This window comes from Poecile atricapillus, chromosome 23 (assembly GCF_030490865.1).
Source record: "Poecile atricapillus isolate bPoeAtr1 chromosome 23, bPoeAtr1.hap1, whole genome shotgun sequence".
NCBI classification, from domain to species: Eukaryota; Metazoa; Chordata; class Aves; order Passeriformes; family Paridae; genus Poecile; species Poecile atricapillus.
In genome coordinates this window covers 6014888-6028958 of record NC_081271.1, presented here as the reverse complement: position 1 = coordinate 6028958, position 14071 = coordinate 6014888, and the positions used below count along the sequence as shown (strand labels likewise).

The 14071-nt window shown below is 58.7% G+C and overlaps 1 protein-coding gene across 1 annotated transcript in view; it reads right to left on the bottom strand.

The window, feature by feature from the left end:
- Positions 1 to 205: 205 nt before the first annotated feature.
- The window catches only part of KIF21B (kinesin family member 21B), a 38955-nt gene continuing 25089 nt past the window's right edge, over positions 206 to 14071 (bottom strand). The window contains exons 18-34 of the mRNA XM_058855822.1: positions 13783 to 14012; positions 13254 to 13401; positions 12961 to 13155; positions 12099 to 12200; positions 11817 to 11982; positions 11498 to 11558; positions 11173 to 11230; positions 10554 to 10759; positions 10064 to 10138; positions 9803 to 9916; positions 6947 to 7083; positions 6507 to 6687; positions 4739 to 4903; positions 3762 to 3879; positions 2898 to 3068; positions 2273 to 2472; positions 206 to 1063 (exon numbers count right to left, since the gene is read on the bottom strand). Of these exons, the coding sequence (XP_058711805.1) occupies positions 1009 to 1063; positions 2273 to 2472; positions 2898 to 3068; positions 3762 to 3879; positions 4739 to 4903; positions 6507 to 6687; positions 6947 to 7083; positions 9803 to 9916; positions 10064 to 10138; positions 10554 to 10759; positions 11173 to 11230; positions 11498 to 11558; positions 11817 to 11982; positions 12099 to 12200; positions 12961 to 13155; positions 13254 to 13401; positions 13783 to 14012 (2382 nt within the window). The 3' untranslated portion in view covers positions 206 to 1008. The remainder of the gene's footprint in view (positions 1064 to 2272; positions 2473 to 2897; positions 3069 to 3761; positions 3880 to 4738; positions 4904 to 6506; positions 6688 to 6946; positions 7084 to 9802; positions 9917 to 10063; positions 10139 to 10553; positions 10760 to 11172; positions 11231 to 11497; positions 11559 to 11816; positions 11983 to 12098; positions 12201 to 12960; positions 13156 to 13253; positions 13402 to 13782; positions 14013 to 14071) is intronic.

Genomic DNA, 14071 nt, shown 5'->3' with positions numbered 1-14071 from the left:
TGCTCCTGCTGGGTCCTCTCCATCCTGGGATCCATGCAGGCCAGCAGGCCCAACCTGGGCAGGCTCCAGTCCAGGCAGAGGTCCGGGGGCAGAACCTCAGGGAAGGACAGAGCCACAGCAGTGGGGTGACAAATCCAGCCTTGGCTGTTTTTGCCCTGTAACCTCCATTCTTGGTTCATTTCTCCGTCTCAAGGAGGTTAACTCGCTGCTGGAACCCACCACAAACCCCTGATGGGGGTCACGATGTCCAGAGCAGGCAGGGCATGTGGGGAAGAGCCCAGAGCCATGGGGCAGTTGAGTTTCTGGGGTTTGGAGAATGTCAAAGGGAACTGCAGCAGGTCTGTCTGGAAGTTGCCCGATGGAGATCTTCCCAGGCTTGCTGTGCCTCACGAGAGGGAACATGGCAAAGGAGCTTAGAGGTGCACCCCTCTAACCATGGGGGACAGGTCCACAGAGGACAGGGAAGGCTAGGAGTACCAGGAAATCCCTCTGTGGTCCCCACAGCAGAGGTGTCTCACAAGTAATGGCTCCAGAGAAGCACCCTCTGTGTTGTGGTCCTGGCCAGCAGACACCAAATGTCCTCGTGGAGTGGAGAAAGACTCCTGCAGGAACCAGCCCAGGAGCAGCACAGCACGGCAGAGGCCACGTGAGCCCACAGTGGCAGGAGGGAACTGGGTGTCTCTGAGAAGGAATCGGGGATCTCTGACCCCCACAAGTCCTTACAGCAGGATGGGTGAGAGGAGAGACGAAACATTTCCCGTTCACTGGAGAACCATCAAGAAACCTCAGCTGGAGGGCAGGTGGAGCTGCTGGTGCCCCACAGAGCTGCTTCCTCACAGGAGCTGACAGTGTTCAAAGTACCAGGTGCAGCATTGTCCACCCCGTTGGGTCAGGCACAAAGAAATCCCTGTCCTGGGCTGAGCTCCTGCAGGTGACCAAGTCCTGATAGCAGGGGGAGGCACCCTGACCTTCACCCTGCCCCCACGCCTTCCAGTCTTTCTGCAGTTCCTAGTTTGACCCCGCAGGCAACCTCCTCCCACTCCAGAGCTTCACTGTCAAGTCGCTGAGGAACAAAGGTGAGAGGGACAGCATGACCCAGGGGTCGGGGCAGGACCCCAGGGGCACCACCGGGGCGCTCGCTCCCCGTCCCCCACCACGGCAGCATGCAGCCCCCGAACTTCCAGACCCTTTTCCCCTGGCAGGAGCTTGTCTGATGCACTCTGGGGAGAAGGCAGGCCCAGTGGGGCTCAGCCTCCAGCTCACCCCACTGGCAGCAGCTGGGGACAAAGGGAAATGGTGACCTCCAGGGCTGACCCCACTCCAGGACTCCTTCCCACCTTGAATGAGCTCCAGCTAGGGCCCAGCAGTGATTCCCAGGGAGCTGCTTTGCTCCTGGGGCTGATTTGGGGGTGGCTGCTGACTCCCAACCCACTATCCATGCAAAGGCACGGGCAGGCCATGGCTTCCCACAGAGTTGCCAAAGTAGATGTGGGCGCTTGGTGAGGAAAAAAAAACCAAAAAGCAAGTGAAACCAAGGCAGGGGTATGACTGGGACAAGGGGGCAAGTCCATTCTAACAAAGACTTATCAAGTGGGGAAAAACTCAGAATAGTTTCATACCGTGAAGAAGCAGCTCAGACCAGAGAAAAAGAGGAGGGGGGGGAAAGAGAGAGGAGCAAAAGCAACAGTGAGAGGGACAGGGAGGGAGAGATGGAGGGAAAAGGGAAGGAGAGACGGAAGAAGAGCATATGAGCAAGAGAGTCAAAGAGCAGGAGGGTCAAGGCAGACTAGTAGCACGGCCCTTTATGGCAAGGACGCGTCGTGGAAGGCAAGGGGTGAGCCCAGGCACGTAATTCCATAACTTTACCCGGCAGTCGCTGTGGCACAGATGGGAGGTGGGGAGAAGGAGAGGCAGAGAGAGACAGAGAAAAAGGAAGGGAGAAAAGGGACAGGGTCGAAAAGAGGATATCAGAGTCTTGCTGCTGAAGAGCTCCCCGAGAGCAGCAGACAATGCCCAGCCCCGAGGGAGAGGGGAGTAACCCAGGGCATCACCAGAGCGTGGGCAGGGGATGGCCAGGGACAGCTCTTGGCACTGCAGTGGGCAGGCCCTGCCATGGGCAGGCTACAGGGGGCAAAAGGAGACGAAGGAGGGACTAAAAAGCTGCGATTCCCTCCCCGCTCCCCACACACACCCACCCAGGCCCAGGGGTGGCGGCTCAAACCCGGGGTCTCCCCTTCCCAGGGGCCATGGGGGCAGAAGGCCCAAGGCTCACCTGGAGGCAGTGAAGATGTGCTTGGAGTTGGTGCAGATGGCGTTGATGGGGCTGTCGTGCCCCTTGATCTCCCCGACTGGGGTGAAGGTGTCCACGTTCCACACCTTGATGACGCCTCCTCGGCAGGCGCTCAGCACCATGGGGCGCCCGGGGATGAAGGCCAGGGCACAGACCCAGTCTTTGTGGGCATTGGGGATTTGCTGTAGGCACAGGCACAGAGCAGAGGTCACGGCCAACCCCAGCTGCAGCACCACGGGCAGCCTCACACACCCATCCTGGGTGGCTGGGCCCTCACTGACACCCCGGGACCGTGGAACTGGGGATGCCCAGCTAGGACCCCCTTGGGCAGGAGACAACAACCCAGAATTCAGGGTGGAACATGAGCCCCCACACTGCCACTGATGCCACAGCCTGTCTGAAGGAGAGTGGGGACCTCAAGCACCCTGCTGGATGAATGATGGGGACACAGCTCATCCTCACACACACACAGCCCAGGACTGGGAGTGCCCTCCTTGGTGAGCTCTACACAGGACACTGTTGTTCCTGGACAACCCCCCAGGCCCCAGCAGCAAACCCCCCCCTGCCCTGTGTCACTGCAGGACCTGTGCTCTGCTCCCCTCCAGACCTGGATAAGTTCCTGCTGCTCCAGATCCCACTTCTTTATGCCGTTGTCCCTGGAGCCGCTGAAGAGAACATCTCCCTGGATGGCCAGGCACTCAATGCCGTCGTAGTGAGGGGGCTCGAAGTTGTGAGTGGGGCCAATATTGCCCACCATGCCCTCTGTGATCTCAAACACCTGGGGAAGAGCAGCAGGCATCACACCACAGATGGCACTGGGGACAGAGCTGGCCCTCTCCCGGGGAGTTTGGCCACCACCCTCTGTGTTCTAGGCTCAGGGCACCTGGAGTGATGCTGGAAACAGGACTGAGCATTGGCTGCTGGAGGCTTTTTGGGGCTCTGGGTCCTGCCACAAGCAGAGATCTGCCACCAGGGACAGCACCACTCTGCTGCATTTTACTCATGGTGAGCCCTCACACTCCTCAAGAGCCAGGCTGACAGCTGAGTGGGATCCTGTCTCACTCACCATCTCACCACCCTTCCTCACTTCCCTGGTGACAGCCCTAATTCAACCTTCTAAAACCTGAAAGGAAGGGATGGGCTCCTGCTGTGCTGGAGCTGTGATGGAGGCATCTTTATCAGGGGAGATTATTGAGCAGAACAGGGTGAGCTGCTCATCTGGGTCAGCCCTCACATGCAAATCCTAGCCAGAGAGTCTGATGCATGAGAGAAATGCAACTTCTTCTCCAAAGGTGCATTATAGGCCGAGCAAAAAGGCAAGATTTGGGAAGAGGAAACAAGTGAAAACCTCACATGCAGAGGTGAAAACAGAACCTGGGCTCAGCTTTCAGGAGGAGAGAAGACTGAGGGGTTGCCAACATCTGGATGTCCCTACAGGGCCCGGGGTGCTGCTCCCCAAGGAGGAGAGTACCTTGACGTAGTGATCTTTGGAGCCTGTGACCACCAGGTCGTGGTTGCTCGCCGTCTGGTTCACTGTGAGACACATCACAGGCCCGATGTGGCCACTCAGCTTCCCCACGGGCTGCAGCCTGCGTGCAAGGGCACAGGTCAGCCCCTCCTGGGTGAGAGGCTCACCCAAAGGGGCCTCCCCTGCAGAGACTCCCCCAGCCCTGGAGTGCCCCAGCTGGGGCTGTTCCCTTTGGGGCAGCGTGGGCAGGGAGATCCCATTCCCTGTGATTCCAGGGGAGGGAGGCAGCCTTGGAGTGTGCAACATCTGGCTGCACAGCCTGAGTGTGCCCACATTTGGCTGCACAGCCTGAGTGTGCCCACATCTGGCTGCACAGCTGGAGTGTGCCAACATCTGACTGTACAGCCTTGGAGTGTGCCCACATCTGGCTGTACAGCCTGAGTGTGCCCACATCTGGCTGTACAGCCTGAGTGTGCCCACATCTGGCTGCACAGCCTCAGAGTGTGCCAACATCTGGCTGCACAGCTGGAGTGTGACAACATCTGGCTGTACAGCCTCAGAGTGTGCCAACATCTGGCTGCACAGCCTGAGTGTGCCAACATCTGGCTGCACAGCCTCAGAGTGTGCCCGCATCTGGCTGTACAGCCTTGGAGTGTGCCAACATCTGGCTGCAGAGCCCAGGCTGTAACACAGGGTTCAGAGCCCAGTGCCCACTGGGCAAGCAGGAGGAAAAGGCAAAACCAGGGCCCTGCTCATCCCACTTGTCTTTTCCTTTCTGCTCAGCTCTGCCCAGAGCACAAACCCCCCACCCCACGCAGCTCATCACCCCTGGGATCAGGAAAAAGTCCTGAAAATCCTAATTCTAGGCAACTTCCATTGTGAAAAAGGCTTTCATTTTCCCCAGGGGGATCATTTCAGGCCGCTCTGGGCAGCTGGTGCCCACTTGGCACCCCCAGGATGTGCTGGCCATCCCCGCTGACCTGCTCAGCTCCCAGACGCGGACGGAGTTGCCGGCAGCGGCGTAGAGCGCGGTGCCCGAGGGGTTGAGAGCGATCTGGTTGATCTGGTGCTCCCCCTGCACGCTGGTGACGGTGCGGGTGGTGGTCCCAGCACACGCATCCCCAGACATCACCTGCCCAGAAGACCTAAAGGAAGGAGAGTTCAAAGCAGGAGGATGAGAGCAGAGCCACTGAGGAGCCACAGGGGGCTGCTGGCTCCAGGCTGGCACAGCTGGGTCAGGAAAGGCCCTGGAAGTATCCCCTGTCCTTCTGGCCACAGTGGCACCAACAAGAGCTTTGTCCCATGGGCCAGGGCCTGGCCTGCAAAGGCAGCCAGGGATGCAGGGTCTGTGCATGACCAGAGCACCCCACCCTGGTTTTCAGCTGAGGGCCCCTCTGCTCCCCTCCCGTTCCTCTCTGCTCCCCACAGGAAGGGCTGGTGGGTGCTGGCATCCAGCACAGGGAAGCACTTGGCCTCTGGACCAAGACAGAAGCACCCTCAGGCCAAGGCAGATGAGCTGAGGCTGGATGGAGAAAGGAGATCTGTGCCAGAGCAAGTGGGTAACTCTGACCTACCATACTGTTCTAACCTTTGAGTCCTCCTCCAGACTGGCAGCCACAGCTACAGTCTGTTCCACGCTCCTTTCTGGTCCTCTAACTCCTCACAGAGACCCAAGCTTCCCACTGGAGACCCTGTGACTTACCCAGCCACTAAGCTGTTTGGGGCTGTGCCCTCCTGCTGGAGCTGCCAGCTCTCCTGAGAAAAATCTCTTCAAAGCTCCTGGCCCTTAAAAAAGGGCAAGTGCTGTACCTGGGGCACAGCAACCCTGGTTGTGTGTGTACAGTAGGGAACAGAGGCTGGAGAGCAGCTGTGGGAAGGGATCTGGAGATCCTGGTCAAAGGAAAGGTGAATGGGAGTCAGCAGTGCCCTCCCAGCCAGGAGGGACATCCATGTCCTGGGACACACCAGGCACAGCAGTGCCCTGCTCTGCACTGGGGCAGCTTCACCTCAGCTCCTTGGTGCAGTTTTGGGAATCACAATATAAAAAGGACATGAAGCCATTGGAGAGCATCCTAAAGAGGGCCATGAGAATGGTGAAAGGTCTGGAGGGGAAGTCTCATGAAGAGGGCCATGAGAATGGTGAAAGGTCTGGAGCCTCCTGAGGGGCAGCTGAGGTCACTCAGTTTGTTCAGCCTAGAGGAGATTGAGGGGAGACTCACTGGGGTCTTCAACATCCTCATGAGGGGCAGCAGAGGGCCAGGTACTGATCTGTTCCCTCTCATGACAAGTGACAGGACTCACAGCAATGGCTGGAGCTGAGCTGGGAGACATTTAGGCTGGATATCAGGAAAAGGTTCTTCCCCAGAGGGTGCTGGGACACTGAACAGGCTCCCCAGGGAATGGGCACAGCTCTGAGCCTGTCTGAGTTCAAGAACTGTTTGGACAATGCTCCCAGACACTGGGTGGGATTGTTGGGGTGTCTGTGCAGGGCAAGGAGGTGGACTTGATGATCCTGATGGGTCCCTTCCAACTCAGCATATTCTATGATTTTATGACCCTGAGTCTTTGCTGCAGGAGGCCCCCACGAGTTCCCTCCTGTTCCTGAACCTCCCTAAGGAAGCAGCACTGCAAACTGGCACTAAAGGAGCTGGTATCTGGCCATGTCCTCAGCCCCTGTAGGTTCTGGAAATGGTTTCTGCAAAGCCAGAGATGCCCAGAGTGCCCTGGGTCCCCCAAAGCTGCACGTACGTGAGGGTGCGGATGCAGCGGGCCGAGTCGCGGATGTCCCACACTTTGATGTACGACGTGGACACGGTGAACACCAGCCCCGTGTGGCTGCAGTACTTGATGGAAACCACATTGTTGGGGTGACCCTTGAGAGAAGCGATTTCCTGGCCTGTCACCAGGTTCCACATTTTGCAGCTCCGGTCTGTGGGAGGAAGAACATGCCCAGGAGTGTCGGGGGTGTCTCCTCCAAGGGCACGGTGGCCTGGGGACCATATGCCTTCTGAGCATCTCCCCCCAGCCACAGGGCCAGAGGAAAGGAGCCAGCCAGCCCCAGCACAGGAGCAGGGCAGGGCTCAAGGACAAGGGGCCACCCCTGGAATGCCCAACGCTTCCCATGTTCCCAATGCCAACCTGCTCCCACAGCATCTGCATCCTCCCTGCCCCCTGTGGCCATCACCCACCTTTGGAGCCAGTGAAGAGCAGCTCATCGGTGGCATCCAGGCAGAGCACAGGCTTGGTGTGTCCCTCTGCCACTGAGACACACTGCAGCGGGGCTGTCCTGGCATTCTTGGTGCCACCCACCGGGTTGATGATGCCCCTTCACAGGAGAGAGAGAACAGGTACAGTGCAGGGCTGGAGAGGCACCGTGCCCACAGTCCCAGGGCATGGAAGAACATGAGCTGTCTCACACCGAGCATCTTCCACTGCCCAGCAGTGAGACAGGCTCCTCCACCTGAACGTGGCACGTCTGAGGTCTCTGTGAAACCCCAGGAATCTCCCCGTGGGCAGCCCCTGCCAACCTCTGCCCCAGCAACAAGACAGGGAAAGGGGGAGGCTGCCCAGTGACCTCTGCTCTCCCCACAAACATCTCGTGCCTCAGCAGCACAGACAGGACAGTTCAGGAGACTCAGCTCGTTGGCCCTCAGGTCCATTTTGTGCCCTGTCCAGCCTGAAGCTGAAGCTCTGCTGGGATAATGATTTGGAGTACCAGTATCAGCACCCCTGTCCCTTGGAGGCTGTCACCCCTTGGCTGGTGACGTTTGGAGCCAGGGCCTCGCTCCTTTACACACATCACAAGGGTGACAAAGGGCAGCACCAGCACCTGCACCCCACATCCCTGTTGGAATGGCTGTTCCTGCACCCACTGCTGGCTGTGGGCAGGAGAGCACCTTCCCCTGCCAGTCCAGCTTCCAAGGGACACTACTGTCTGTCCTGGGGGACACATCATCTGCCAATCCCTCCCCTTCAGACATGCTCAGGGTGCTGAGGACCACCAGCCTCACCCTCCCATGTGTGACCCACTGTGCCTGGCCACCAAGCACAGCCACAAGACCCTAACTTGTGCTGGTGTCTTCTTACAGGCAGGGAGACTGATGCATGGGGCTAGGGAAGGGCAAGGTTTGCATTAGTGGTGAGGACAAGCACAAGCTCATTAATTTGGGTTTGGAAATCACATGCACATGATGTTCCTCAGCTCTTCACTTAGCAATGCCAAGCCAACAGCCTTCCCCTCACCCCCAGTGCTTCCACCAGTCTCAAAGCAACACTGAACCCAAGGGGAAATCCCTGCCCTGCAGGGTGAGGCATCTTCCAAGGACTTTGAGTGGCTGCCTGACTACAAACTGCCCAGGGGGAGCCAGCTCAGACTGGTGTGCTGTCACTTCCCCAGTGATGGGGCTGCAGGAGCTCAGGGCACAGGCAGAGTGAGGACACCTGAGTGCTGGACTGCTGGTCACGGAATCATGGAATGGTTTGGGTTGGGAAGGACCTTAGACACCACCTCATTTCATGCCCCTGCCATGGCAGGGACATCTTCCACTATCCCAGGCTGCTCCAAGCCCCATTCAGCCTGGCCTTGGACGCTTCCAGGGATGGGGCACCCACAGCTTCTCTGGAAAACCTGTGCCAGGGCCTCACCATCCTCACAGGGAAGAATTTCTTCCTAACATCTAGTCCAAATCTCTCCTCTTTCAGTTTTGAACTGTTCCCCCTTGTCCTGTCACTATTTGGCCATGTAAAAAGTTGCTCTCCCTCTTTGTTAGAACCCCCTTTAGGCACAGAAAGGCTGCAATGTTCCTAAAGGATGGGGGAAATGTGTCCCTTGTTTTGGGAAACCTCTCTGGTCAGGTAGGGAGAGAAGCCCAGAAGAACCTTAACTCCAAGGCTGCACCAAAATCTGACTCGATTTCTTTAGGGAACAGACTGACCTTTTCCAACTCAGCACCAGGGAAGCACCACCAGACACAAGCTGAACCTGAGAGAAGTGCCTGGAAGAAGCTTGCACAAAGCAAGCACCTTTCCCCATCACCTCACCTTCCTGCTGGAGAGCTGGGGAAGGGGGGGGACGTGGTGGCCTCATGCTGGTGAGAAACCATCAGAGACAGAGGAGAACATGCTGCCAACCCAAACCTGCAGCACCCACTGGTGAGCCCAGCACCAGGCAGCAAGGACTAATCCAAGCAGGAAGAGTTTGGACTTGCAGCTGAGGGACAGCATCAGGCACCAGAGGTGACATGCCAGGAGGGGACAGACACACAGGCTGGGAGGGGGTAGAGCAGCAAGCTGCAGGCTGACCATGCAGGGACAGGGAGAGCAGGCATCCGACAGAGAGAAGGAGGAGCGGAGAAAGGGATAATAAATAGAAAGTTGTCTATACCTCAGCACCTCCGAGACAGAGGAATCGCTGTCATCAGACCTAGGGGCAGAAAATTAGCAGGATTATGGGAGAGAAAACCCAGACTAGAGAAGGCAGCAGTGGAGTCAGAGGTGGAAGATTGTTATTGCATCCAAGGCAGTGTAGGACAGAGAGGAGGAGTGGAGGGAGGGAGAAGGAGAAGCACACATGGAGAACCAGGGCAGAGCAGAAGAGCAGGAGGGCACGTGAGGATCAGACAGCAGGTCTCCATCAGGGAACACCAGCGCTGCTAGCAACACCCGAGCCCAGAGCAGCACCAGCCCTGCAGCCAGGAGAGCCTGGAGCAGCATCTGTGGGTGGATGCCAGTCCATCAGCTTCCTTTCAGCCCTCATCTCCTCCCATCCTGCTCCCTTGCCTTTCCAGGGGTCCAAGTCTGGCAGCACCCTGTCTGTAGGCAGAGGCCAGGGCTGTGGGCTCAGGGGGGCACAGTGGGCAGGAGCACAGCGCTGGCATGGCAGCTCCATCACAGGGAGGAGCAGGAGGTAAAGTGGTGACAGGACACTGGCTGGAGCCAACCCAAGCCCTGGGGTTCCTAAATACCCCCACAGGACCTGGTACATGCCGTGTGCTACCGTGGTCTGGGTCCCCTCACTCAGACACTCTCACCCCAGCAGGACTTACTTGTCCAAGGCAGATCCCGGGCTCTGGGTGCTCGTGAGACGGGAGAAGACGTTGCGGTCATTGCGCGGACGGGTGGGTGGGGACGAGGGTGGTGTGAAGCCAATGTCTGCAGGCCTGAGCCAAGAGGATCAGAGGGACACATGACTTGGGAACTGCTCACCTGGCACCTGACTGGCACACCAGGGCCCAGGAAGAACCCTTCCACACTGCTCTGGGCCACGCAGCCTCCCCTGCCCGTGTCACTGTTTGTCCCGAGCTCACCTGGCGGGCTGCCCACGGTCATAGGATTTCCTCCTTGTCAGAGGAGAAGTGTCCGAGCCCCGGGACTGCCTGGGACTGAAGCAAGTGAACAAAGCAGAGTGGGTGTCTGCCCCTGCACCCCTCCACAGCAAACACCCGTGTCCTCCCCCCAAAGAGCAAACGAGATTGGGCTGGAGTCACACTCTTGAGGCAGCCCACGAGTGCAGAGGCTTTTGGCAACCCAAGACACCTTCCAAAAGGCTGACAACCCAGAGCAGGGAGCTGGGGACCCTCACACCCCCCTTCTTTCCCTGCTCCTGAAGTATCCTCCTCTCCATCTGCAAAGGATACCAACATACTCCTGCACACTCTCCAAGCCCTGCTGAGGAAATTCACCACTGCATGGACAGATGCAGGACTGGGCTCCCCCTCTGCAGCCCCACAGGCCAGGCACAGCTTCCCCCAGACCCATGAGCTGCCCAGTGCCCTGACACTGTGGCCCCGTGCTCACAAGGTGCTTCCTCGCGTGGGCAGGCTGATGGTGCGTGACACCTTCTCCTTGTAGTAGGGGTCTCGGATGGAGAAGCCAATCCTGTCCTCTTTGATCTCCATGAGGGATGCCAAGGACTTGGTGATGTTCTTGGTGGAGACGTCCAGCGTGGGTCCCAGACACTCAGCTGACACTGCCTTCATCTGCCCCGAAAGCTTGGGCTCTCCCTAGAGCAGGGCAGAGGGCTGAGGGGCGAGCAGCCAGCACTTTGGGCTGCAAGGCTTTGTGCTCTCTGGCCAAAAAGCAGCTTCCCCACATCCCACTGGATGCCCATCTCAGCCAGCTCTCCTGAGCAGCCTGTACAGAGCAATGGCTGCTTCCCTCCACCTCTGCCCTGCACGGGACATCCTCGGTGCCACTCAGATTTGGAAGGTACTGGCTGGTCTGGTGGGTGTTTCCCAAGCCTCTGGTGCTTCAGGACAGGACCAGGAGACCTTGGTTCTGCCCATCCAGGGAGCAGCCATCCCACCTTATGCCAAGCCTGGTTCCCCAAGGTTCAGACTGCAGAGTAGAGGCCTGAAGCATCACTGAACATCCCTCCCAGTCTCTGTGACCAGGCCACACAAAAAGGCCAACTAACCTTGAATTTGAAATCATCCTGGCTTGCTGAGCCCTTCATGGTGAAGGACTGGGAGATGCTGCAAGGAGAAAGGAGTAAATATGGATCTTCAGGAAGCTCTCTTCAGGAAGCTGGTGCCACTGGTCCACCACACTCCTTGGGTCACCCTCTGCCCCCCAGCACCCTTTCTCCAAGGAATGACCAAGCCTTCACTCCCTGCTTGTGTCCAAGAGACCCTGCTCCCCCCACCAAGGGCCAGGCACCACAGAAAAGCTCAGGTGGGGCTTTGTTCATCCATGAGTGGCATCAGGCATTGTGCCCCAGCCACCTCAGGCTAGGTGCTCACCTCCCATCTGAGGCCAGGCTGAACTCGGAGACTTCCTCGTCCGTGCTGGTGTAGCCATTCTCTGTCAGAGGGAGACAATGCATCAGCAGGGGGGACCCCACTGTCCCCAGCCCCATCCGAGCCCTGCAGCAGAGGGGGCAGCCCAGGAAGGTGGGGGGGTCACCCAGTCCCTGTTACCCACGGCCAGGGCAGGAGCTCCCACCCGACACGGCCCTTGGGGCGGGGTCCCAGCCACAGCACCCCCAGGTGCTTTCTGGACCAGTCCAGGTGGGCACAGGCAGCACACCTGGCCTGAAGGTGCACCTGCCTCAGGCCCCACCTTGCTGGACGTTGTGGATCAGGGCCTGCAGCTCGGGGTGTGACTCTGCCTTCTCGCGCAGGGCGTCCAGCAGAGCGTGGTTCTGCGAGGAGCTGGCCACGTCCGACTGCCGCAGGCGCCCCTCCAGCAGGCGGATCTGGGCCTCCTTCTGGGCCACCTGCAGCCCCTGGGGCAGAAATGCTGGCACTCAGACAGGTGCCACACGTCCTTGCCACCAGGTGCCCACCCTGGCACCCAGAGGAAGCCCTGTCACACATCCCCAGCCCAGCCTGGCCCCCACACCTTGTCGATGGAGGCTTTCAGGAAGTTGTCCAGCAGCAGCCGGGCTTCGGCCAGGGAGCAGGAGCTGATCACCACCGAGGTGTCTGTGGAGTCCAGCTCCTCCTGAAACGTGGAGAGACAAGTGCTGGATGCAGCAGGGTAGCTTTGCTGCTGGATGTGGGATGGGTGGAAGGGTCTCTATGGCAAGCACAGCACTTCCATCACCCTGCAAGCACTGCCCCGTCCAACCTCGCCCTCCCCAGTCTGCCCAGTGGCTACCGGGGACATCCAGCCATGGGACTGTCCAAGGCTGAAGGGCTTATGCACTGCTACAGGAATTCTGGTTCACAAAACTAGGCACTGAGCAGACACCAGGCTCACCCAAATCCACAACCCAAAGCCTAGTGTGAATTAACAGCAGCCCTTCTTCCCTGCTCATCCAGGTGACAGCTGGGGACAAGCCAGGGACAGCACCCAGCCCCCATTTCAGGCTGCAGGCATTGAGGGGAGCTGGGAGCTGCCCAGTATCACAGCTGGACACAAAACCTACATGGTTTCTGCTGGGAAAAAGCCAGTCCTCCTGGGATGTTTCCAGCACATGAAGCAACCATGGGGACAAGTGACCATCAGCCCCAAGGACAAATGGGGGCCACAGCTTCCCTATAATTCCAGGGCAGTGGGACACCAGCAGCCTGCCCATGGACCTGCCAGAACTCCTCTCCATAATTAATCACCTAATGAGAAGTGACTGTGTGGGTGAAGCCCCACCAAGAGTGACAGCTCAGAGGACTCTGGGTCCTCTGACCAGAGCCCAGCCCCAGCTGGCTGCTCTTTCCACAGAGGGATGCTCTCATTTTCTCCCTGACAGCCGACCCAGTCCTACCTTGGTCTCCTCAATCTGCATGATGGTGGCCTGGCAGTCTGAAATGCTGTCGTTGATGTAGTCAATGTTGGCCCCCAGCACCTCAATCTCCTCGTTCAGCTCTTGCAGACCCTTCTGCTCCTTGGGGCTCTCTGCCTGCAGCTTTGCCCGCTTGCCCAGCAACGCCTCCTGCAGCAGTGACAGCTCCTCGCGTTTCTGGGGGAAAAGGGAAGGGGGATTAGCACTGTCCACACGGCCATCTCCCTGTCCTGCACCTGCCTCCCAGCCCTCTCTGTCCCCAGTGCCACAGCCACCTTGATGAGCCTCTCCATGTCTGCCTCTAGGTTGATGATGGTCATTCTCTGCATGACAATGTCGAAGATGCGCCGCTCCAGGGACTGCCACTTGAGGCGGGCGGCTTTGCTGAAGGTCTGGCTTGTCCCCTTCTTGGGGAACTTCTTCCTACAGCCAGAGGGAAGAAGAAGCATATGGGCAGATGGCCACACTGTGCTGGACAGCTAGGCTTGCCCCAGGAAGATGTCTGGCCAGAAACAGAGGATGTGTCCGTGTTGTTCTCGCATTGCCCAGCTTTTCCATTTCCTCCTAGCAAAGCAGGACAAGAGATGAGTCCAGCAGGGTTTGTGCCACTGCATTTAATCCTCATGGAAGGCCAGCTTAGGGCTCAAGACAAGGTGACAGCCACACTCTGCCAGCACAGCTTATCACAGGGTCACTATTTCATATGGGTCACTAAGAAGCCACCCTTCAACCTCTGCACCAGCCCAAAGCCAGGCACGGGAGTCCCTGGGATGCCTCACCCCACCACCCAGCCCCTGTCCTGACCTGGCAGGCCGAGCCCCATTAATGGAGGATGAGGGGTCTCCCAGAAAGTTGTTGATTTTCCTGTTCCACTGGCGCACGATGCTGGAGACGGAGCGAGCGCCGGACTCGGGCTCGGAGGAGGTGGTGCTGGCCGAGACCTCTGCTCCCGAGTCCAGCATGGCCGGCTTCTGGCTCATCCTGCCCGCCACCCGCTCCGACATGGGCTTGGCCAGACGGCGCAGTGCGGACACCTGCCCGGAGGGAGGGCAGAACAGAGGGTGTCAGCTGGGCAGCCCCACCCAGCCTAAAC